We start from the raw sequence: 25,647 nt of genomic DNA on the forward strand, positions 1-25,647 counted from the left end.
CACCTGGGCTCTGACCCTTGGGGCGCCCACCCCAGGCCTGCTGTAGAACTGAATTGTTTGGGGGAGATGGGTGGGGAGGAGTAAGGAGTTTTTTTTTTTTGGCCGTCTTAAAAAAAATCTGATTAAAAAGCATTTCCTAGTTTGTCTTAATTGCCGCAACGGGAGGAAGTGATTTTTCCCTAATTTGTGTCTGAAGGTGGTGACGGGACCTCCCAGAGCCAAAGCACACAGACTCCAGCCTCCCAAATTTTTAGAGGGTGGTGCGTGCAGGGTTCCTGAATTAGCCCGTTCAAGACCGCGCTGTCGTGAAGCCATTTGTGTTCTGGGGGTGCCTTTTGGAGGAGGGTGTTTTGAGCGGCAGTTGTTCTCAGGGGGCCGAAGTGAAGAACTGACTGGCCGTGGAGGCCGGGCCGGGCTAGGGGTGGGACCCTGAGAGGGTGACAGGGGGCTGCCCCTCAGTAAGCCCACAGCCTGTGGGGCGGGACATGGGTGGGGAGGCAGGGTTGAGTCCCACCCCCCCACAGCCCCGTCTCCCTCTCCTTCTGCCCCAGCCCCTCCTGAGCTACACCAGAGACCTGAGGGCCGAGAACGGGCAGGTGCTGTGTGTGGAGGCCAGCCTCGGGGCCTGAAAGCAAGGGCAGAGAAGGAAGAGGAAACGATGCATGGAGAGAGTCTTAGAAGTCAACTGCTTCATCAAAGGACACGTGTGTTTACGTAGCCACTGCCAAGGGGCCTTTAGGGAAAAAACCATACCCATTTATACTTTCTACCAGGTCCCCAAGGGTATTCTTGCCAACCCTGGAAAAGATCAATTTTTAGTGTTTGCCAGTCCCTGAATGATGGCTTGCAGTTGTGTTTCCCTGATTCTCAGTGGGGCCCAGGATCTGTGTTTCTGGGTGCAGTTTACTGAGTACCCAGCAAAACAGGGCTTCGCAATGAAGAAACTGCCTTCTTTTGTAGCACGATGTGTTTGAAGGCCCCTGTTCAGGGGTTGCTTCATTGAGCGGCCCCGGGAGGCCGGGACTGGGGCCGGCTTCTCACAAGGGCTGGTGACCTTTTCCTCATGATGCCAAGACTGTGGCACAGGCTCCAGGAGGGAGGAGCAAATCCCTGTCTGCGTGTCCTGTTCTCTAGGGCAGGAAAACATTTCCAGAAGCCTCCAGCAGAGTTTCGTTTGTATCTCACTGCCAGGGCTGTGTCGCACGCCCCGTGCCAAAACACGTCGCTGGCAAGGGTGATAGAATGACCCCGAATGACTTGGTCTGGTCAACGTGGCCCCAGCAGGATCTGCGTGGTTAAGGAAAACTTTAAAGCAACCATATATTTATATTATTTGATCCTGCAACCCCACTGACCGTCCGGAATTTGGGGGTCCTGGCTTTCTGCGGCACTCACTCAGCATTTGTGAGTATACATTAGGGCACAAATGCCTTGATCTGCCTGTCGGGTGTTCTCTAGAAAGTCTAACCTCTTCAGATACTTAATGCATAATAAACATTCAGCCGAATCTGTATTAGGCCTTTACGATGGAAAGACTGTGTGAAATGTATGAAATATGTATGTATGAACGTATGAAAATAAATCCTCCGATAATCTCTAGGTCTCATTTAGCCAGCAATTTCAACTTCTACCTCCCCCAACAAAAATAAAATATAAAGTGAGATAACCAAGGCAATGAGTAAGACTCAGGGTTGGAGTTGTGCGTTTATTTCTCCATGTGTCCTTCCTCTTTAACAGAAGGACAGGGGTGAGGCGAAGTGGGGGAGTAGCAGGTGTCTTTTTTTTTTTTTTTTAAAGATTTTATTTATTTATTTGAGAGAGAGGATGAGAGGAGAGAGAGAGCACATAAGAGGGGGCAGGGTCAGAGGGAGAAGCAGACTCCCTGCCGAGCAGGGAGCCCGATGCGGGACTCGATCCCGGGACTCCAGGATCATGACCTGAGCCGAAGGCAGTCGCTTAACCAACTGAGCCACCCAGGCGCCGCAGCAGGTGTCTTTTTAAACTGGTGATAAGATAGGGTTGGTTGGGAATAAGTAACCTCTGGTGCATCCTTGAAACTTGTTATTCCTTGAACTTATTTTTACAGTTCTGAAGGAAGTGCATAGAGAGCCAGCCTGGCATTATGCATGCTGCTTGCTGCAGGGGATAGAGTGGCAGTGAGGTTCTGGAGGGTTGGGGGGGTGGGAGGGTGTGGGGATGCTCCTCGGGCCACTTGTGCATGGCCTGCCTCATAAACCAGATTTAGGGAGGGCCCCCTTCAGAGGAGAATGTACCACTTGGCCCGAAGCCAGGAATAAATGCCTTTTTTTTTTTAAGACTTCATTCATTTATTTACTTAGAGAGTATGGGTGGGAGGGCAGAGGGAGAGAGATAGAGAGAGGGAGAGAGAATCTCAAGCAGACTCCCTGCTGAGTGAGGGGCTGGACATGGGGCTCGATCATCACCACCTTGAGATCATGACCTGAGCCGAAATCAGGAATCCCGGATGCTTAACCAACTGAGCCACCCAGGTGCCTCTAAATGCCTCTTTATTTTTTATTAATTTTGTTATCACCTCACATGATCATGATGTTAGTCTGACTTCATTCAGATTTTTTCTTTTTAGCTTTTTAAAGTGTTTTCCTTTTTCTTGGTTTCTAGTGTTTCTATTAAGAAATTAGAGCTTGGCAAGTCTCTGGGCTTTCCTAGCATTGCCTTGTCTCTTCCTATAAACTCCAGTTTTCTGAGCCCTTCTCACTGGCCACTGCAAAGCCCCTCCCCACAGCAGCTCATCCCGCTGTTCAGTCTGACACCTGCTCGTCCCACAGACCAAGAGGAAGCCTGTCTGTACTGCCCTTCCACGCTCCCCTATCCATATCTCCCCACTTCCCACCTCCACCCTTGGGGAACATCTATTCACTCCTGCCGCTTTGGTCAGATGTGACATTTCCAAAGCCAATGGTTCCCTCTACTGGCCTGGTTTGGAAAAGTACGTTTCAAGTACCTGGAGTCAAACCAGTCAAATCTTTAGGCAACTCAAATTCTCTAACATTTTCCCATTTTTAGAGGAACACGGGTTTATTGTCTCTTTGCTTCCCTTGAATAAAGGAGTAAATAAGATTCTTAACCCAAGACTGGTATTCACTAAAATGTTGAGTGAATTAACAATTAATATTTGTGATGTCCATGTAATTTTTAGGTAACATGGGTGATAGTTTGACAATTAACAACCTTTTTGATAAGTGAATTTTTTTCCAAGGGAGTAGTAATCCTTGCATCTTATCATTTACCAAATATGGATTTATTGAGTTTGCAGTCAGCTGGGAGTTTTGGATGTATGAACATGGTCATAAGGGTTGTAGTGGTGGTGGGGATCCATAGCCACATGGGAATGTGGACCTGGGATATCATGGTTCAGGTGCCTAATCCAGGTTTGGGGGACCAAGGAAGAGCTTCCATTGCAAGAGATGGCTCATCAAATAGCTGGGTAACAAAAGAAAAACAAGTTTATAGACGTGTATACCTCATGTATACATGGGAGATACCCAGGGAAAAGTGAGTAACTCAAAGAAGTGACTTAGAACTCCAGCTCATATGGGATCTTTTTTTTTTTTTTTTTTTTTTTTCATATGGGATCTTCAACAAAGAATAAATATGGGGAGAAATGACAGGGCAGAGGAAAGTAGTTTTAGGCTTCCAGAGATGGCATTCTGTGGGAAGGTTAACTAATGGTAGATAAAGACTGGAAGGTTTGTTTTGTAGATTTCTCTGGTGCCATCTCCAGGCTGATAAGATCTGCAGTTGCCTTAGTGATTAACTTCTGTCCTTTCTGGTACGAGGGAAGGAGCGACTCCTTTGGAAATGTATGTCTTGCTTTTAGACAAACGGGTGAGGGCAGGGAGCTTTTCTTGTGTCTTCCTTCAGTTCAAAATAATCCTGTGTCAAAGTAGCATATTTCTGGGTGGCATCTTCTGCTACATTTCAGGGAGTAGGGCCAGATTTTTAAAAGGAGCTAGTTTGTTAAGGAGTTGGGACTTCATCTAAGGAGCAACTGTTAAGTGTTTTAAGTATAGTTGTCTTGGTTGGAAGAGTGTTTTGGAGTTATCATGTTGGTAGTGTGGAGAAGTGATAGGAGGGCAGAAATGGGACCAGGGAAGACAGTTAGGAGAGGGGCTATAGCCCAGTGGGGGTGTGGTGACCCAGATCAGGGAGTAGATATGGGGATGGAGGAACAAGGATAGACTTGCAAGACATTTAAGAGATGGGGGTTGGCAGAATTGCATGATGGTTAGAATGAGAAAAAGTGAGGGAGGGCTGAAGACGAAGCCTAGATTTCTGGCTTGGACACCTATGCCATTGGTTTTGTTCATCACTGAATAAGAAACATGAGAGAGAGGAGCAGGTTTGATTTGTTTGTGGGACACTCAAGATGAAATATCCATTAGACAGATATTTAGATAAGAAAGTCAGGAAGAGAGACAGAGCTAAAGAGTTCTAGGGTGATAATTGGATCCAGGAGAATGGATAGGTCACCAAGGAAGAGTGTATGGATAAGAGGAGGGCTTAGTCATGCATCTGAGGCACAACAGCATTTCAGGAAGGAGAGAAGAGAGAAACTCATAAAGGAAATTGAGAAGGAGTGGCCGGAGAGATAGAAGGAAAATCAGAAGGATGAACTGTCAGGATATCCATGAAAAGAGAATGTTTCAAAAAGGATGGAATGGACAAGGTGTAAACACTGGAGAGGTCAAATTAGAGGAAAACTGACTCATAGCCATTGGGTTTCCCTACAATATGGTCATTGGGGACTGATGGAAGGCAGTTTCAGGAGGATTTGGGGAGTGAAAGTAGCAAGAGTGAGAGTGGATGACTCTGGAAGTTGAACTGAGTAGTTGGAGGACTGAGGGTAGAGGCTAGAGTGGGGGAGACAGGTCCACAGGATTATTATTGGTCATTGCAATGGACTGGATGTTTTTGTTTCTTCCAAACTTGTGTTAAATCCTGGCCCCCAAGATAATGGTATTCGGAGGTGGGCTTTTGGGAGGTGATTAGGTCGTGATGGTGGAGCCCTCATGAACAGAATTAGCGCCCTTACAAAAGAGACTCCAGAAAGTTCCCTCTTCTGCCATGTGGGGACACAACAAGAAGAACAGCAGTCTGTGAATCAGGAAGCAGGTCGCACCAGACCCTGGATCTACTGGCATCTTGATCTTGGACTCCCCAGCCTCCAGAACTGTGAGAAATATTGTTGTTTAAGCCACCTGGCCAATGGTAGTGTGTTAGAGCAGCTTAATTATATATAATTATTATTTTTTTAAGATGGGAGACCCTTGCACATGCATATCCAGTTAGGTATTGCATAACAAGCAACCCCAAACTCTAGTGTAAAATATGCTTTATTGCTCCTGCATCATTGAATGGGCTGAGGATCGGATAATCTATTTTTTTTAAAAAAAGATTTTATTTATTTATTTGACAGAGAGAGACACAGCGAGAGAGGGATCACAAGGGGGGGGGGTGGGGACCGGGGGAGGGAGAAGCAGGCTTCCCGTGGAGCAGGGAGCCCGATGTGGGACTCGATCCCAGGACCCTGGGACCATGACCTGAGCCGAAGGCAGACGTTTAATGACTGAGCCACCCCGGTGCCCTGGGGATCGGATAATCTAGACGGCTTTTGCTCACATATGTGTGAGTGAGCTGGACCTTGTTCTAGGGTGTGCTTGTGTACTTCAGCTGGGACAGCTCTGCTCCACACACTTCTTGTCCTCTTCCTGGGACCATCAGGCTAGCCTGGGCAAGTTCTACTCATGAAGATAGCTAGACTCCCTCTCACACTTCTTAGGAAGTCTAGCCAAGTAAGTGCACTTCAGGCTTCTGCATCATGCCTTTAGATGTCCCACTGGCCAATGTGACAAAGGGCAAAGTGAAAAATGTGGGCCATCACTGCAGTCTGACGGGAATGGATTTGCAAGGAGGGAGAGGTCAAAGAGAAAGAGGAGGTCATCTGAAGCACAAATATTCCACGGAAGTGAGTGGAGAGTGTTTTTAAAGCACTGGAAGGGGAGGAGAGATTGGCATCTTTAAATAGAAGAGTCACCCTTCCTTTTTCCTAAGGAGGGAAGGAGGAGAGGCTGCTTGTGGATGTGGGGAAGTTTGTGGGATGATGAAGGAAAGTTGAGCGGGTTCCCTTCTTGTGGTTTCTGTTCCCTCTGTGAGGTAGAGGTGTGTCATCTCCTGAGAGTGGGGTTAGCTGTGAGGTAGGTGATTTTGAGTGGGAAAGTTGTGCTCGCTTCGGCAGCCATCCACTAAAATTGGAACATTCCAGACATTAGCATGGCCTCTGGGCAAGGATGACATGCAAATTCATGAAGTTCCATATTTAAAAAAAGGAAAAAAAAGCAGTGGGAAAGTTAAAAATTTTCCACATGCAGCTTGGGGGATAGTCTGGGAAACAGAAGCATAGGTGGGCCAGGTGGAGGAGCCAGGCAAGCTTGTCCATCCATGGGCATCACAGGTATTTTGGATTCCCACCCTTATATAGTCACTTGGAGAACATGCCATTGGCCAACGGTAGTGGAGCCGGAAACTTGGTGGTCGGGTGATACCAGAAGTTATCTTCGGCTTTTTAGTTTCTGCTGCTGGCTCAGCCAAACAATCACCGAGTCCTGTCTATTCACTTCTTTAGGAGCCCTCCATGTCGGCCACGCCTCTCCACCCCCCTGCCTGCCTTCCTGGGATTCATTGCATGCCCACCACTGAGGAAGGCTTGGGTACAGCGGGGAGAGGATCTGCACCCAGCTGCCCACCCAGAATCATTGTCCTGCCTTGTATTCTTGTCGAGTGGCCCCATGCTAGATCCCCCTTTTTATTTTTTAATTTTTAAAATTTTTTAATTTTTAATTTTTAAAGATTTTATTTATTTGAGAGAGAATGAGTGAGCACAAGCAGGGGTGGAGGGGCAGAGGGAGAGGGAGAAGCAGACTCCCCAATGAGCAGGGAGCCCGATATGGGGCTCGACCCCAGGACCCTGAGATCATGACCTGAGCCAAAGGCAGACTACTTAACCCACTGAGCCACCCAGGCACGCTATAGATCACCCTTTTTAAATAAACACTTTTGATTTTAGAATAGTTAGACTCACAGAAGAGCTGAAGAGAGGGTACAGAGAGTCTCATATGCCCGCACGCGGTGTCCCCTGTCATTGGGATCTTACAGTATTGGGATACGTTTGGCACAATGAATGAACCAGGATCAATGCTTTATTATCGTTCACTCAAGTCCACTCTTTACTCAGACTTCCTCAGCTTTTCTCTAATGCTCTTCTTCTGTTCCAGGATCCCGTGTGGGGGCCCGCATTACATTTAGCTGTCATGTCAAGCTCCTCTTGGCTGTGACGGTTTCTCACACTTTTCTTGTTTTATGACCTTGACAGTGTGGGGAGTACTGGTCAGGGAGTTTGTGGAATGTCCCTCAATTTGGGTGTGCCTCATGTTTGCTCATGATTAGACTAGAGTTAGAAGTCAGCAGAGGCGGGGAGGACCACAGAGGAAAGTGCCATTCTATTCACATCTTATCAAGGGTACCATTAAAAAAAATGGAGTGACACTTGCTAAAGATGGTAAGGCCGACTTCATTCAGGACCACTGTGATAGGTGGAGGGACCACCGCAATGGGATTTTGCAGTGAGGGAGAGATGTTGGCTCAACTCCAAGTACAGCACGGGCAAGTGGGGATTTATAGCCAAGGAGCAGGGTGGGGGTCAGCAGGTGGAAAATGACTCAGAGGGGTAACGGAAGTTGTGGCTAAACTGAGCTAATGGGGTTCTTGCTGAAGGCAGGCCAGGGTGATCCGTCATCCCCTGGGGGGTGTAGAGGATGAGGACCGCGATCAGATATGAAGGGTGGGGTGCTGGTCAAACTGAGCAGAGTTCTTGCTAAAACTAGATTTTCCAAGGAAGTGCACAGCTGGGCCTGGAAGATTCAGGAGGCTGACTAAAGTTTGGTCAGGCAAAAGTCTTTGTCAGTACAGCCGTCGACATGACTCATCACCACTGCTGTTCACCTTGGTCACCTGGTTGAGGTCATGTTTGTCAGGTGGCTCCACTGTCCCCTACCTGCTCGCTGTAGTCCCTCTTTGGAAGGAAGCCACAATGCACAGCCCACGAGTTAAGGAGTTGGTTGTTATGTTCCACTCCTTGAGAGTGTGGTACCTGCATCAATTATTTGGAATTTTTCTGCAAGGCACTTTTTACACACCCTGTCTTCTGGAAGTTTCACAGTGGTGATGTTGAAATTATCTCCCATTTTCCAGAAGTGGAAACAGAGACTCAGTGAAGTTGACTCACCTTCCCAGGGCTACCCATATATATATATATATATTTTTTTTAAGATTTTATTTATTTATCTGAGAGAGAGAGAGAGAGAGAGAACACAAGCCGGGGGAGGGGGGGGAAAGAGAGGGAGGAGCAGACTACCCACTGAGCAGGGAGCCTGATGTGGGACTCCATCCCAGGACCTCTGGGATCATGATCTGAGCTGAAGGAAGATGTTTAACCGACTGTGCCATCCAGGAGCCCCAAACAGCCCAGATTTTAAGTGACAGGCTGGGACTTGAACTTGGGTGTTCTCACAATCAGCTCTTCTAAGTCCTAAGTTCTCTCTCTACACTGGCATTTAATCATGCTACTGAAGCTAATTCTTCCAGAATTCACTTAACCCCTGGGTCACTTGCGCTCTTCCCTTAGGCAGGCTCTCGGGGGCACTTCGGGGGTCTCTATGGTGAGCCCACCCTTAGGAAGGGCTTTGTCGGAGGACTTCAGGAACCAAATCCTATCCCAGAAAGTTGGACTGGGCTCAAACTAGATTTCAGTATGGTGCATATTCTGGTTCTGTTATGTAAGGAAGGCTGTGTGCGTTAGCCTGTCCGTCTACCTATTTATCTATCACTATCTGTCTGTCTTACTAAAGAAAAGGAAAGCTCCCCTTGGTTAATTGTCATGGTTTCAAAGAAGTGTTAAAAGAGAAACTGCGGCAAATTAAAAATGTCGAGTTTGAGCAAAAGTTGATTCAAATTGGGCAGCATCCCATCTAGCAGATAGAAAGGCGCTCCAAGGAGTTGTACACAGTAGGAGATTTTTATAGTCAGAGGAGGAAGGAAGGGAAGCGGGGAGGAAGAATAAGGAAACTATACAGGGCAGAAAAGTGGGTTGGTTATTGCAAGGTCACTTTCCTTTAGGGGATGCCAGGGGTCTATCAGGCAGATGATCAGGATCACTAGTGCTGATCAGGTGATTCCTGATTGATTGGTTTAAGATTACATCTCTGGAAAAACCCAAACTGTAATTAAGTCTCGGTTTGGTGATTGGGGGCTTAGCATAAGCGACTCGATTTTGGACCTGTTGTCTTGTTTTTAACAGAAGAGAGGTTAATATCTGTATATACTTAGAATCATCTTGTCCATCCTTGATTTCATTGAACAAGGCCATCTGTGTCCTGAGAAAGCCAGTGGGGAGGCGGGCTGGATTTCATGGATTATTGAAAGCTTGTGCCTGTAGTCAGAACAAGTTGGCCACATGTTGGTTTTCCAGAGCTCAACATAATAAGCAGAACAGTTCTGTATAATGGGCTGTTTGCTTTGTGGATTTTCAATATTTCCTCTCCCCGACTGTTCAGAGTGTTCAGGATATAATGGTGCAAAGGACATCCTGCTGCAAATTACGACAGACGCTTTCACATTTTAAAAGAAATGGCTCTAAACGAATTGCAGTTCGTTTCACTCTAAATCTAACTGACAGGTGCTGCAAAGTGTTTCGCTGGGTGACGAACCTAACTGAGATCAAAGGACCCCCCCCTCCACACACACACAGTTGAGAGCATAAACGCTGAGTGACGAACCTGAGATCAAAGGACGCCCCCCTCCCCACACACACACACACAGTTGAGAGCAGTTAAGCTGCTCCAGGCTCCTGCCAGCTAGCGTCTTCCCCACCCTGGCACCTTCGATGACAATGGAGGGCCGAGTGAGTAACTGCGTGAAAAAGCACCAGCTGCTGTTTGGAATCCGTGAGTCATGGTGATAGTGGGGTACACCCGCATGTACCCATTTGTAGCTTGTTTCGGGCGAGGTCATATTAGTCAGTGTTTCTCTCTCAGAAAGCTTCATGGCTCACCTTTTAATTTTTGCCGTGAGTTCAGGAGATGGGCTGAGGTCCATGGTAAGCAGACAACAATGGTTCCAGAAGAATCCGCACCCCACTTTTTGTTGAGAGTGGGCAGCCATGAGGCCTCACCTCCTCTGCCACATCCCAGATCTCATGCGCTACCTGTTGCAGAGTCAGCTGGGGAAGGGGCTTCATGGCTCTGGCATCTCGATGGTGCAGAGGCCCCCCGGGGGCCGGAGGGGGAGGAGAGGAGGTGATGCTCAGTTAATGACAGAGAGCACCGGAGTGTCCACGAGGCCCCACGCCTGCAGCCTGACAGTGGGGGTTCCCCAGGAACATCTGTGCACTGGGAAGAACGGGGAGATTTCAGAGGGCTGGATCCCCAGCGTGTAAGGAAGGAGACTGGGCACCCAGCCCCTCCACCGGTGCCCAGGGGAGAGACTCCTGCAGACTGCTTGAACTCTCCAGGGCCTATTAGCTGAGGTCAGCAGGGGCGAGGTTGGGGATGGCAGCTCAGAGAAGGGCCTGGGGGTGCAGGGGCTGGGTGGGTCTGGGTAGCAACATTCCCCACGTTCCTTGCTTCCTGCCTCTGTGTGTGTGTGTGTGTGTGTTTGTGTGTGTGTGTAACAGAGAGAAAGAGACAGACAGACAGAGACACGTCTGAGTGGTAACAGCAGGTGACAGCATGAATTGGCATATCCCCTTGCTGTGATGATGACCCTCTCCTAGGGAGCACTGAGAAATGGCTCTGAGGTTCATTTTTAGTTTTGCATCTGTTTGCGTTGGCATCTCCTGCTGGGAACTGACAGCATCCAGGACCTTCCCCCGATCAGCCAGCGTCGCCAGAGGCTCGCTTAGTGCAGTTTCCATATGCCGCCCCCACCACATGCTGGCTCCCCACGGTCCCTCCTTACCCAGTTGACAGACAGTTGGGCTCCCCGGTGGGTGGGCCACAGAGAACCGGAATGAACTGGGGTGGCGCCCTGTGTCTTGCGGTTTCCTGGACGCCGTGAGAATTATTTCTCGTGTCTCAGGGGCAGCCTCAGCCACCCACACAGATGGGCTGGTCCTGGAGGTTGACCGTGTGGCCGTCCTGGCTCTGGGGAGGCTTCCGGGGCATGCACACTGTTGGTGGAATGGGCTCGATAAACGTGTGTGATTCTCTTCGCAGGGCATGCCACCATCACCAACTACTTGCTGAACTATTTTCCTGGCCTTGACCTTGAGAGGAGGAACGTGTTTGGGTTCACTGCCCTAATGAAAGCTGCCATGCAGGGCCGAACGGAGTGCATCCGAGCCCTGATGTTAGCAGGTTTGTCTCCGCCCATCCTGGGGCAGGGATGGGGGGTGGGGTCCCCAAAGGTCTTGGGAAATGCCGATCTTGCTCCTTTGGAGAACATGTACTGAGATGCATCAGTTCCATAGAGACGGAGCCTAGTGGATGCAACGAAGAATAGTTTCTTTGAAGGGTGTGGTTGTCATCAACTGAGTTGAAACAGATGGAAAGGAAAGCAAACCCTTCTGGGTGGGGCGGGAGGTCACATTACTGGTCACCCTACAGGAAACCCCTCCTTGCACCCTGATAAACTCTTCCCTCCATCTTAGCTTCCTCCTGCCCATATTTGTTCTTCTTTAGAAATGTGTGTTCTGGCCTTGGCTTTGAGCGGCAAGCCTCTCCTACTGAGGGTGGGCACAGGGATGGCGGTATCTGGGGGTCTCGGCTCCGAGTGAAAGCCTGTCTCATTGAGGGTGAGCACAAAGATGGGGGCATCTGAGGGTCTTGGCTCTGAGTGCAAGCCTGTCCCATTGAGGGTGGACACAGGGATGGCGGTGTGGGCCCAGTAGCCATCCTAGATCCCCACTTGCTGGTGGTTGGAGTCACATGCTGATACAGGATGCAGCAGTTTCCTTTGTGAGTGACATGTCACCGAGTGGAAAGATGGGCACCCCCACCTTGCTTCTTCTTCTTTTTTTTAAAGGAAACTTTTATTTGGGACTAATTTAGATGTATGGAAAGTGACAGAAATAGTACAGAAAGTCCCAGATGGCCCTCACTTGTCTCCTGCATGTTAACATCTTACAGAGGGGCCAACGCTGGTACATTACTATTAACTGAACTCCAGACTTTATTCGGATTTCGCCCATGCATCCATTGCTGTCCCCTTTCCGTACCAGGATCCCATCCAGGCTCCCACATGTAACTGTCCCGTGTCCCCAGGGTCCTGAGGCCGGGGACAGTTTCTCAGTCTCACCTCCTCATTCCTCACCTGACAGTCTCCATACTGGCCTGTATACAGTGTCCCCAGCCTGTCTGTCATTTTCCTTGTGATTACATTGGGGTTCTAGGATTCACAGCTTGCTTAGATTCTTTTCTCCCACTTCAATCTGAGTGTTTTAGGGGATGCTGGAAGAAAAAGAAGTTCAGTAAGTGATGACAGATTTCAGAGATGAAAACTTTCACAGAAATAAAAAAGAATGTAATTAGATTTAATCTCATTGATTGTGCTTTTGACTCTGACAGTTCATTTTTTAAAGGCAAGATAACAGTTTCAACTGAGTTTAGGCCTTGCCTGTCCTATAGCAACAAGAGGTCGTTCTTCCTAATTAAACGGTGTTTATGACGCTTTTGTGTTTGGGGGAAGCTTCATCTGCTTTTACTACTTCTGGAGCTAGTTATAATTGAGTGTAGGTTTTTAGTAATTTACTCCCCCCCCAACTATGATTGATTGATCGATTGATTTTTAATGTTTCAAGTTTTTATTTAAATTCTAGTTAGTTAACATGTAGTGTAATATTAGTCCCAGGAATAGAATGTAGTGCTTCATCACTTACATACAAAACCCAGAGCTCATCACAAGTGCCCTCCTGAATGCCCCAGGAAAATGCATTACGTTTTCCTTTTATAGTAGATGCGCATGTATGTCTTAAAAGAAAAAAAAAGACTTGTGCGATCAAAGTCCCTCCTGGCTTGGGTGGATACCAATAAGGATACTGGTTGGGATATTTAAAAAATGTGCACAAGTATTTTTAAGTTTTGTTATTTAAATTTAATATATCAATATTTAGAAAAACTAAAGCCTTTAAAGATAATAATGCCTGAATATTTCTTTGGATTGGCATTTCAACAGCGAGTGCATTTGTGTGCGGCTGGGGAAGGTTCCTTGAGAGCTAATCACAGAATGGGCATCCTGTGATCATTTCAAAAGCAAAAGGCACGAACAGTATTACGTTGAATGGTTAGGGTAGAGATGTGCATCTATCTCATCCTCATTTTTTCAAGCGCAAGCATCCTTCTGCACCTGAGTTGAATTTCCGAATTGCACCTTCATTATACTCAACAGGAACCATTTCCTTTTAGAAATGATGGATCATTGAGTTGGATGCCCCCCTAAATGGTTTAGATTTTCCAGTAGTTCATAACATCCAGACACATATCATCTTCTTATTTTACCTTGTCAGGCAGAACGAAGTAACGTTAGAATTATCAAAACTTTGGATTTTCATAAAAATGTAACCAGGTTCCGAAAAGCTGATTTATTGGCTCTTTGGTTTTTGGCTTCCCAAGGAATAATGTCAGCTCTGCTGATGACGCATCGCAAATGGGGCTGTGGGTTCTTGTTAATTCAATGGAATATTAATGCCCCGAAGTGACAGGTCTATTTAAATAAGTGGCTCTGAGAAGCCATAAGGAGGATGTGATTTTCTCTGAAGAGAAGCAGAGCTCAGTGGAGGTTGGAAGGCTCCAGACTCGCTTAAGAGAGCCGGCTTTTATCCCTGAAGTGTGTGATTGCTGTAGCATTTGGGAAGCAGACATGTGCAAACAAGATGCTCGCCTCTTCCCGTGATTCTGGGCAACCAAGCAGACCTCTCGGGAGGTGTAGGAGGCTTGTTCAACGAGGGAGAGGCACTCCTGTTGTTGGGCCTGTGGCCATTCTTGTCCCAGGCAAGCCCTGACTGTGTGCTTCTGGAAAGCCAAGTGATTTGATATCACTACAGAGGTTTCTTTCTGTTTATAAGGAAAACATGGATTTCCTGTGACCTGAGAATTTGCTGAGTTGGAATAGTTTCAAATGATTATGCAGGGAAAGGGCCAAAAGTCAGGCATTCCATGTCACCGAGGGCAGGGTCTTAGCTTGGGCATTTCGCTTGGCCCGAAAGCAAACCTTGAGAAAAGGACTTGGGGGCAACTAGTTTTTCTGGAAGGGGAGCCAGGAAGCCACGTGAAGGATGGGGAAGGGGGATCCTTGGGCAGCTGGGGGTCAGCCCTGTTGAGACCCTCTGAAAGACCGAGTACAAGATAGCTCGGAAATGCCTTCGGGGGTGGGGCAGGCTGGAAGCAGAAAGCATCTTTCCCACCCCTCAAATCAGGTCTCTTTCCTGAGACCCTGCATCCTGATTTTTCACATCGATTATATCCCAAGTACCCAAGACACAGGCCAGGATGGCACAGGAGGAGACCTGCAGGGACGGGTCCAAAAGGGTCCCGTGAGACCAGAAAGGCCTCTTGGTCGGAGGGGGACCAATGCTGGGCTTAGAAGGGTAGATAACATGGGGGGCTGGCAGAGAAACAGGAAAGGAAGTGACGCACCCCAGGCTCTGCCTGCCTACTGCTAGTCCCATGACCTGGCCACGACTCTGCGGAGAAAGCTTCTGACGGTGAGTGATGGAAGGTAGTTTGTTTTCCTTTAGCACCTGTTTTAGAACGCTTTCTGCTTCCCGTCACAGACATCCTGACTTGACAGTGGCTGAAAGAAAACAAGCATCTGTTTTGCCCACCTCGCCAGAAGTCTTGAGGTAGGCAGTCACGGTGCAGAGCTGGCCTGAACTCCATGAGGACATCACAGAACTAGGTTCCTTTTTCTGTCCACCCAGCATCCCCTATGACCCCCCCTTCCTCTCCCGCCTGAAACTTGGTCACCAGAACTGTAGGCTGCAGACAGGAAGCAGCACCACCAACCACATAGTCACTTTTATCAGGGTACAAAAGCCTCCTCTTTGGGGCTCGATGACCAGCTGTAAGCGAGGCTAAGAAAAAGGGGAACAGGATTGCAGTTACTGGGTTAGACCAGTAATTCTCAACTGGGTGTTGCCCCCCGCCGCACCCCCAGAACATCTGGTAATATCTGGGGACATTTTGGCCTGTCACAACTGTGAAATGCTACTGGCATGTACTGGGTAGAGACAAGGGTTGCCGTTAGAAGTCTTACTAATGCACAGGAGAGCCCCCACACCACATAATGGTCTGGCCCAGAACATCAACAGTCCCGAGGTGGCAAAACCCTGGTTTACACCAGTCATGATGCATTGCCTAGAACTGAGTATGTTGCTGCCTTGAGTAAAACAGAGGACTTTGTGTAGACAACTCATAGCATTCAACATGGCGGCAAACGGATGCACGGGTGGGAGCCCAACTTTTGTCTGCGTGGCTGGAGCCCTGGGTGAAACAGCCTTGGGTAGGGGGTGAGGGTGCCAGTAGTTCATGGGCAGAGGACGCATACACTGGCCTATCAGAGTTCTCCGTGTTCTCTGAAAGGTTTCTGTATATAGGGTTCATCATTGGTGCTGGCCTTCCATGATTTAATCACACCGTCCAGGCTGTTAATATTGCCCTTACTGATTGCTGAAGGAAGTGGATCCCCAAATCATGGCATGAATCACATCCTTAGGCTGCACCCCCGTCCGCATGGCCTTGTTCTTCAGAATGTGTGCAGTTTCCAAGATCATCTTGAAGAGGCACGAGGAAGGCACAGGAAGAAGTGTGCTACACCGTGGACAGCTGTTCCTTTAGTTTTCCATTAGCTCTTGAAAAATGTCTCTCTCCAGCCGTGTTCATTAAGATTTTAATTTTGCAGTTTGTACCTTTTTAAGTGACATGCAATTAATTAAGGTTTAATGTGTCATCTATTTTTTGCGGTGACATTTTTACTGCCCCCTTTTCATTTTTGTCAGTTTATAAATTGTACTCTGGCTAATGAGTTCCATCCCGATTTCCAGTTCCGAATAATTACCACTCCTCTAGTATGCCTATTTTTTAAATGTGCCCCAGGATGAAGAGCACTATGAGGCGATCTCAGGTGGGCTGGGCCTGCCTGGGCCGGGGGGCCACGGGAGGGGTGCCGGGGCAGGGAGGCTGGTGAGCTGTCCTCGCCTCCGTTCAGCACACGCTGAGCTGCCGCCGCACGTCAGACACCTGGGTCTGCGTGGGATATAAATGCAGAAGCCTCCGCCACTCCTGGTCCCTGGGGAGCTCACAGACTAGATAATTGCCCTAGTTCTCCACATTGCTTTGCCAGGGAAAGTATGACTAATGGGACCTGAAATCCTGAATGATTTTTAACTATATGAGGCTGAGATTGGACCAAGATGAATTGAACAGCAATTCCTTATTAATTTCTCTTATAGTACCACGCTGAAATTTATGAACATTTCATCAAGTTGAGTTGAAGTTTAAATTTGCAGTATTAGGAGGGGCCAGTGGGTGGTATGGGGGAGATTTATTAAGGAAGTGACTAGTGTAAGGGAGACTGAGGATGTAGGAGGCAGGGTTCTCCACAGACGCAGAACCAACAAGAGATATACATTAAGAGATTTCTTTTAAAGAATTGGCTCACGTGATTTTGGGGGTTGGAGAGCCCAAAATTAGTGGGGGCAGGCCATCGGGCTGGAAACTTGGACAGGAGTTAATGCTACAGTCTTGAGGCTGAATTCTTTTTTCTCCCGAAAACTTTAGCTTTTGGTCTAAAGGCCTTCAACTGATTGGATGAGGCCCACCCACATTATTGAGGATCATCTTGGCTCAGTCAACTGATTGTGGGTGCCAACTGCATCTGTGAAATACCTTTACTGTGCACCTAGCTAGATTGGTGTTTGTTTAAATCCCTGGGTACTTTAGTCTGACCATGTTGACACAGACAAGTAACTGTCAGAGGAAGCGGTCCTCTCTCTGCAGGGTGGCAGGAAGTGTACAGGGCTGAGACTTTCTCTATTACCATCTTTGAGGCCTCAGGTAGGTCCCTTGGCCACTGTGACTACCATCCATTCTGTAACAAACCTCTATTCAATACATGCCTCCTACCAGCCAGGGTGAGAAGTGTGAGGAAACGAAAACGAGTAAGATGTGGGCTCTGCCCTGGAAAAGCCCAGGATCTGGTAAAGAGGATAGACCCAGGACCTCCTAACCACTCAGTACAAGAAGTGAAGGACCACACATTTCCTGCAAAATAGGGACCCTCACATTCCTCACAAGAGATCTGTGAGGAAAACATGAGATGATAAGTAAATAGGACACCAGATGCTTTGCAAGTGATTATTCCTTTTAGTATTCTAGAACATTCTAGTAACATCATTGACATGTTCACAGAGCACCTTTGCTGTCTAGTCATCTCTCCATTGCTGGAAAGCCATGAAATCTTATTTCTTTAAAAATCCCATGATTTAGGTGCTGAGTTCAGGCAGTTTTGTTTAGGAAAGGTGGGCCATTAAACGGAGCACTTAAAGGTGGGTTGTGTTGTAATAATAGTACATGCAGTAGTTCACGGTCAGCTGCACGTTCATCCAGGTGGCACAGCTCCAGGTAGTCTGTCACTAGGTTTTGGAAGTTTTACCTTTGATCCATTTCACTCTTTCGTTTCCTGCCACTGGCCGGGAAAGTTCTTGTCGCATTCACCCATTACTGTTTGTGTTTGCGTTTTTTTTTTTTATTTTCAGGAGCAGATGTCCATGCCAGGGACCCCCGCCGTGGGATGTCGCCCCAGGAGTGGGCCACTTACACCGGACGGTTGGAGGCCGTCCGCCTCATCCAGAGGCTGCTGGAGCGACCCTGCCCGGAACAGTTTGGGGAAAAATACAAACCAGAGCTGCCGCTGCCCCCGGAGGCCGTTCTGAAGCCCTCGGGCTCCAAAAACTGCTTGCAGAGGCTCACCGAGCTTGTGAGGTCCATGCTGACCTCCCGCTCACGCCAGGGCCTGGAGGATGGGGGTGTCCTGGACCACATGGTCAGGATGACCACGAGCCTCTACAGCCCCGCCGTGGCCATCGTCTGCCAGACTGTGTGCCCCGAGAACCCCCCCTGTGTGGGGAAAAGGCGGCTGGCGGTGCAGGAAATCCTGGAGGCTCGGGGGAACCGGGACACGCACGCCCAGGAGAGTGACAAGATCGAGGGCTCTGAGCAGCCGTTCCGGACCTCCCAGGCCGTCGGGGTCTCTAGAGAGGTGGCCCCGAGAGCCAGCCTCCCGTCTCCGCAGCTGCCGGGGGCCCCGCGGAGGACCAGCCTCCTGCCCCTGCAGCTGCTGAGGAGGAGCAGCGTGCGGCCCGGCGTGGTCATCCCCAGGGTGCGCATCAGCAAGGCGCCCGCGCCCACCTTCCAGCCGGAGCGGGCGGCCGCCAAGGGCAGCACCAAGGACAGCACCCACCTGCAGCTCCCCAAGTGGCGGTACAAGGAGGCCAAGGAGGAAAAGAGGAAGGCGGAAGAGGCGGAGAAGCAGCGTGTGGCTGCGGCGGCGAAGAAGGAAAAGCGGGCGCCCTCCTGGAGGAAAAGGACGTGAGGGGTCAGCTGCCTGGAAGCGTGTGCGGTGGGGGAGGGGGCAGCGGGGCTCCGCGCGGAGAAGGATGCGGGTGTGCCTCCCTCCTGCCCTCGCCCCTCCCGCAGCGCTGCACCTCCCTGCACATCCCCGGCAGACAGGCTCCCTCGAACCTGGACCCAGAAGGGCTCCCTGTTTGTTTGCTCAGGCTGCACCCTTGCGTGAATTGGGCAGGGCACAGGTCGATTCGCCTGAAACCAGTTCCCCTAGCGATCAGTACACCTGGTGGGCAAATTTGCCTCGAAGCCTACCTTTAGAACCTCACTTGAGAAATTTATAAGACCAGTTTATCAAAGGGTCTGAATAATTTTGTATTTTTAATCATGATCAAATTTGCAGCATTTTACTGGTGATGGGGCTGTTTGTATTTAAGACGGTTTTAATACATTTGCCCGAAGACCCTTTGTTTAACATACTGTTTCTGGCAATAATTATTTGTGATATCTCTATGATTTCATACAGAATTTGTCGAAGTCTCCCCTTTCTTGCTGTTTCTCGTTCCTTCTCATTGGACGCGCACATGAGCATTGTATGTTCTTACTGATTTGATTCAGTGATTCTGAATATTTGTTTCTATTTGATGGAGGCATTTCCTTTTCCAGCAAAATGATGACGTGAGACAGGGGAATCAGATTTCCTTGTGTCTTATTTTAAAGCTCTCTTACTTAGACGGTAATAATAATGAAGAAAAACCTGTTGTCAAAGTATGAAACCATGCATAGAGAAGCATGTACTTATTGCTGGAACTAAGTATTTTAAGCAAGGGACTTTAGATAAACTGGATGCAAAGCCTTTAACATATTCAAAAATAGATACGAGAAAAATCTATTATCTAATAAAATGGGGGCAAATGTAATAAATTTTTACTAGAAATACAAAATTAAGTCCTCTGCGCTCTTAGATAAATTGAATTCAGATATCCTTAAAATGTAAAAAAGATGCAAAAGAATAAGGCACCAGAGTGATACAAACCGCTGAGAAGGGGGGTGGGCTAGAAGAACAGGGATTAGAACTGAATATTAAGCAAACTTGTTTTAGGCAAATTCTCCTGGAGTGGGTTGGATGGCTCCCTCCTCCAGACTCAATTCCTGGTGTGGAATTACTTTTATTTTTCCTTGGACTGCCCGTGATGTTCAGTTTATCCTCATGCGGACTTTGTAGAATTTCCAAGATGCGGGGTCTTGGGCAGAGCATGTACGTGATTTGCCCGGAGCCCTGAGCTCTCAGTGGGAGTTCTGTCCATACTTTTTTTTAATCTCCAAAGCACTGAGAGAGTCTACTGAATCTCTGGCCATCTGGGTTGCAGAGTATCTGTCATATATGCACTCTGACAGCACTTTATTTAAAAATTCTCCTCCTCGGAAGCTGTAGATTTAAAATAGTGGAGACCGATTTGGAAGCTCTTACAACCCTGGATTCGCATGTCAAATTGTGCTCCCTGGCTGGGGTGTGATGAGCGCCTGTCTCATGACGTGGACAGGGATGGCGCTGGCCTCTCCTTAGTCCCTCCCACTTGGCACCGTGAGGCATTGAGCTATCCGGGGTCTCACACTCACCTCTCCAGAAACCTCAATTAACACTCATTGCGCAGCACCAGCCTGATGGCTAGGTGTGATGATAAGTCAGATTTTAGTGAGCTCCTCCCTCTTTCCAGAATGGCATAGAGGTCTGGACCCGCTTTTAGCATCACCGACACTGGGTGGCTGCAGGTCACCCTAGTGTCCAAGAGTTGGTATTGGCCAGGTCCCCTTGGATGAGACGAGAGCTGGTCCCCGAGGTGAAGAGAAACACCCCTAGTCTCCCTGACAGTACGACCCGGCATCCTTTGAGATCATTGTCTGGTTTATGTATTTTCATTGCTTTGAATGGCTGGCTGCGTTTTCTCACTGAGGGGTCGCCCTTTGCCGCTTGCTCGCTTCCAGCATTGGTCAGGGGCAGGGGTGATGATGGGCAGTCACCTCCTCCTGCTCTCCGCATGTCCCCTCAGCTTCGTCGCCACATTTCTTCCTGCCTTCCCCTCTGCCCGCTCTCTTCCTTGCTTGCCTCTCCTTCCTTTGCCTGTTTACTTCGGCAGCTGCGGCTAGCTGCCCTGATCCTCCCTGGCACCACCACCCTGAGGTCTAAAAAGGGCAGAAAAGCAAGGCGATCATGAGAGGCAGTGTGGTGTCCCTGCTGAATTACATAATGACCTCCACCGACCCAGTGACTGAAGGACAGATTTCCCCAGCTTCTGTGCAGATGGTTTAGGATTTCGGCACAGCCCCCCACACCTTTTATTATTATTATTTTTTAAGATTTATTTATTTATTTTGAGAGAGAGAGAGAAGAGGAGGGACAGAGGGAGAAAATCTTTAAAGCAGACTCCACGCTGAGCAAGGAGCCCGACGGTGGGGCTCAATCCCACAACCCATGAGATCATGACCTGAGCCGAAACCAAGTATCGGATGCTCAACCGACTGAGCCACCCAGCTCCCCCCTTATGCCCATTTAAGGGAGGGGGACCTAGTTTGGTCTCCTGACAGATGACAGCACCACTCTGCTGTCGGAGGGAATGGGGGAGCTGGGGTCTGCTTGCTCCCCTGATGTTTATTAACTGTAAATAGTGAATTTCAAGTTGACAGGTACCTTCTCAGGGATTTATATATAAATGTAGTTAGAGGAAAAGATGAAGTATATTTTAATACTTTTACTAAAATGTTCGAGTGAATTATGATTACACTAGACAGAAGAAATATTTCCAAGACGACGTCAATGCTGCTGTCTTCTAGGGAAATGTCCGCCATCTCCCTCAGTTGCGATTTTCTAGTTATTGGAGACCTGGGACTTTGGCAGCTGAAACGGCTCTGGGGTGGACGTGAGGTTACCTCAGCACCTCTCAGTTACCTCTTAGTTACCTCTTGTGGATGTGAACCCTTGTATTTAAAACAATTCAGCCTGTATGTTAAGTAGCGGTGGTCATGATAACCGATTTTACCTCTAGAACGGGCTCCTCCCCGTCTGCTCCCGGGTGGGCGGGGTGACAAGTGACAGTTTCTCGTCCCGGCTTATGTGACTCCAGTGTTCCGTAGTCTCCCCGCTGGGCAGGAGGGAAAAGCTGGGAGAGGTTCGTCTGGAATGACCTCAGCGTTCAGAGCATAAACTCTCCATGTCTTTGGCCACCCTAGAGAAACACAGCCCAGAACATCATGGACCAGAACATCGCTGACCTTCCTTCCTCTCTCTGAGGAAGGAGTATTCCATCACCCGGCAGGCGCCTGGCAGTACCGGGTACCTCAGCCACATGAAGATCAGAAATTGCAGTTCCTTGTCTCAGCTTCAGGCCTTCCTGGGACACCAAGCTCATTCTGCGGAGAAGGACGGAGAGATTCGTGGTGTCAGCTGAACACAGGGCTTGTGCGTGCAGAAAGGCCGTTGCAGACTGCCTCTCCCCACTTCCTTCCATACTTTAGGGGGTGAGCAGGTCTCTGGGGATCCTGCATCTGAGTGGGGGCCAGGCGGTTTTGTGTGAAACAGAATCCCATGAGGTGGGGCCAGCCCCCAGTCCCGAAATGGATGCAAAGCCTGTCATCCTTAGGGAAGAATCTGGGGTACCAAGTCATGAAGAAAGGTCTCCCCGAGAATTCAGTAAAGGAGCCAAGACTAAGAAGTGGGCCTGGTTTGTCCCTTGCAGCGTCTGGCAAGAGCCCTACCTCTCCCCCCTTGTCCCCACAACAGTCGGAGAGCAGACTGTCTTTTCCTAATTTCCCGGAAATTCCTCGGAGTTCCAGGCCTGATGTAAGTCAACTGTTCCTCTTTCCCCGGGTTCACCTGGAGATCCCTGCTCGCTCATTGCCCATTCTCGTACCACACACCGACGGCCCAGGCTCTGGAGATCCATCATCAACCATTGTAAAGCTTCTGGTCACAGGCTTTTAGGTGACGGAGTGCTCACACTTGTTCTTTTTTACAGCATTCGGGAAAATTCTAACAGGTACCCTGGTATTTGCTCGGGACCCTTTCCGGCCTGTGTGGGTCTCTGGAGGCTGCACTGGCTGTGGGTTCTCCGCACACCAAGTCCGCTGTGTGCGGGGTCCTCGGTTCCCGAACCAACTTGCTGTAGGGGAGGGAAGGTGGAGGGGCCATTGCAACTGGTCCTTAGAGAACAATGAGGTCACGTTTCTGGCAGCAACTGGAACTGGGAAGACAATGGTCACAGTGGGAGTGCTGGTACCCACAAAGTTCTTCCTAAAAGACTGATGGCTGTGTTCCCCGTTTCACACCTTGAAGCATTTAGAACTCGTTTCGTTCGTCTGGGTAACTCTGGAGTCTGCTGCTCATTTCTGGGACCTTGAATTCACATGTTTCTTCATTAACATTTAAAAGAAGAGGCTAAAAAAAAAAATTCCTCCTGGAGGTGGTTTTTTGAAGAAAAAAAAATTAAAAAAAAAAAAAAAAAGCAAAAACACCAACCCACCACTACCTGAACTGATTTGGCTAGTTTTCAATGCCCGGGTTGTGCACACGATCTCCTCAGTGTGAGCCGGCCTGTGACAGGCACAGCGCCCCCTGCAGGGCTCCGATGGCCCTTGGCTGCTGGCTGTGCCGAAGCGGACGGGGTGTGCCAAGGTGTGAGCGTGCACACACACGGATGAACTGAAGGGAGACCAGGCTGTGTGGTCGCAAAGATGACCTCTGCTATGGCTCCCGGGGAAGGTCGGGGGTGACCTGCTTCGATGCGTGTGTTCAGGAGGGTTGGACAGCCCAAGACTCACTGGAAGCACTTTGTCCAATGGGACACGTAACACGGCCAGCGTGTCAGAACCCAGATCTTACCGCGAGGCAGCTATAGGAGCTCCTCGGCGAGGTCCAGTAGCCGATCTGGGGCACCTCTCTGCCTTTGACGTTCATCCTTCACATCGAGAGGCGGAAGCCAGAGACAACTCTGCTTGGGGAGCACCACCGGCCATTCAGTGGCGGCCACGGGGTGGGGGCCTGAATTTCTTGGAATTTGGTGCCAGGTTAGCCGTAGAATCAACATCTTACCCTGAGGAAGCGCTAGGATTTTCCCAAGTCTGCCCAAGGATTAGGTAGTCTAGTGAAAGCTAACACAGTTGGGTTTTTGAGAGAAATTTATTCATCCTAGTGTTACACCTTTGTCTTGTTTTAAAAGGAAATGTAGGCGAGAAACAAAGATGAAGCTGGTCATTCCGGAGAGAGCAGTGACCTGTGTTGACCTGACTGACACTTTATACTGTTTTGGGAGTTTGCATTGAAGCACTTTAATGCCAGTTTTTGAGCAGATGTTCTAGAAGCTGGTTTGGAACTGTATGACTCTGGAGAACTGGATGCGAACTATATAAGGGTCCTATAAACCTTGCGAGCCTTGGGGACATCCTGAGGAATGGGAATGAGATCCCCTGCTCAGATGAACAGAAAACGCTCTCCTTGGAATTCTCTTCTTTCAAATCCTTGTCCCGCCTGGCATTTTTTGGGGGCGTCTGAGGGTGTGTATTTTTAATAATAAGAGGACTGAACAGACTTCAGCACGGGAAGCCAGATTGCAAGTTAGGCCACCTCGGTATATAGGCTCTGTTTTCTGAACATAAAGCTATTTTCATTGTTTCTGAAAATGGATATTGTAAAAATGTTGACTCTGGATAGAACTGTGTACATTTCATAGGTTTTTATTTTGACGTGAGTTTTGTTACAGTTTATAAAAGATATTTTCCTATTTAGACCTCAGGGCTACTTCGGGACCTACAAATACATGTGACTCCCAGCAGCTTCAAATCCTTGCTATCCAAAAGGTTAATAATACTCTTTAGGTTAAATAGGATACCTTATTCAGCAGGAAGAATGTGTCCCTTTTAACCTCTGACAAATTCTGTATCTCATATTTAAAAAGTATCGAAGAAAAATAATGTAAACATATGGGGGAATTGTGGCTACAGGATTAAAAATCACTTGTGAAATAAACACTCTCCCGGTACAATGGTGTGGTATTGGAATAAACCAAAGTGTGTATAAATGAGAAAATGAGACAAATACGTCAGTATTTTTAATGTCCCTTACTTTGCTCGAAATAGATGTGCACTTTCTTCTTCTGACACACTTTTACTTTTCAACGGTAAGATTTTTAAATTAATGATTCATCCAGGAATATTTTCACTTATGTTAAAATAATCTTGTTGCAGTTTTCATCTTTTCAGGGGCATCCACTTTTGCTTTGTCTGTATTCTTTTTTTTTTTTTTTTTAGATTTTATCTATTTATTTAACAGAGAGAGAGAGAGCACAAGCAGGAGAAGCGGCAGGCAGAGGGAGAAGCAGACTCTCAGCTGAGCAGGGGGCCTGATGCGGGGCTCGATCCCAGGACCCCGGGATCATGACCTGAGCCAAAGGCAGACCGTTGACTGACTGAGCCACACACATCTCTCTGTGTATTCTTTACCTAACTGGTACAATGTAAATGTTGTTCTGGAGTTTCTTTATTTAAAACATGTCCTTGAAAAGCTTAAATCAAAGAACTCTAAAATTAACTTCATTTTCTTTTAATGGCTAAAAAAGTAATGCACACACTCAGAAAAAATAAACCAAACTCTGTAAAAGGGTCTCAGCTGACAAGCAACTGACCCTCCCCCGGGGCAGTCCCTCCGACCAATTATTTATGCATCCTTCTAGAAATAGGTTTTAAATGTTTTCTTCCCTTTGTGTGTTATACAAACGAGATCCCGGTGTACGCATGGTTTCCTTCACTCCTGTTTTGGGGAGAGCACGTTTGGCCCCTTCGTTCATGTGGGGTCCATCCGGTATTCCTCAGTAGAGATGTGCCCTGGTTCACCGAACCATTTCCTGGTCTCGGGTTATTGCAGTTATTTTTGGTTCCTACCACTTAGGAGTAATGAAGAGTCTTGACCTGCACAGGGAATATTTCTCTAGGATTGACCAGGGTG

The 25,647-nt window shown here is 48.3% G+C and overlaps 1 protein-coding gene and 1 pseudogene across 5 annotated transcripts; both read left to right on the forward strand.

Annotated features, from left to right (window-relative positions):
- The first annotated feature begins 567 nt into the window (after positions 1–567).
- On the forward strand, positions 568–25,647 carry ANKRD33B (ankyrin repeat domain 33B). Of its 5 annotated transcripts, none has more exons than XM_081825886.1 (4): positions 568–1,404; positions 11,310–11,450; positions 14,864–14,932; positions 17,846–25,647. In XM_081825886.1, the coding sequence occupies exon 4, from the start codon at positions 17,881–17,883 to the stop codon at positions 18,679–18,681; it is 801 nt and encodes a 266-aa protein (XP_081682012.1). In that variant the 5' UTR covers positions 568–1,404; positions 11,310–11,450; positions 14,864–14,932; positions 17,846–17,880; the 3' UTR covers positions 18,682–25,647. The 5 variants fall into 5 exon arrangements, with proteins under 5 accessions (XP_081682012.1, XP_081682013.1, XP_081682009.1 ...); XM_081825887.1 differs by lacking the exon at positions 568–1,404 and adding an exon at positions 9,983–9,997; XM_081825883.1 differs by lacking the exons at positions 568–1,404; positions 14,864–14,932 and adding an exon at positions 10,021–10,192 and having other exon boundaries at positions 17,846–18,684; positions 21,882–25,647.
- LOC115943507 (U6 spliceosomal RNA) lies at positions 6,264–6,362 on the forward strand (annotated as a pseudogene).

This window comes from Leptonychotes weddellii, chromosome 7, assembly GCF_054177405.1.
Source record: "Leptonychotes weddellii isolate Sample4059 chromosome 7, ASM5417740v2, whole genome shotgun sequence".
Taxonomy (NCBI): Eukaryota; Metazoa; Chordata; class Mammalia; order Carnivora; family Phocidae; genus Leptonychotes; species Leptonychotes weddellii.

Coding starts and splice junctions, on each gene's coding strand:
- ANKRD33B (XM_081825882.1), top strand. CDS start 10,048: ATGGTGATAGTGGGGTACACCCGCATGTACCCATTTGTAGCTTGTTTC. Junction 10,193..11,309: donor GAGATGGGCTGAGGTCCATG/GTAAGCAGACAA, acceptor TTCTCTTCGCAG/GGCATGCCACCATCACCAAC. Junction 11,451..17,845: donor CCGAGCCCTGATGTTAGCAG/GTTTGTCTCCGC, acceptor TTTTATTTTCAG/GAGCAGATGTCCATGCCAGG.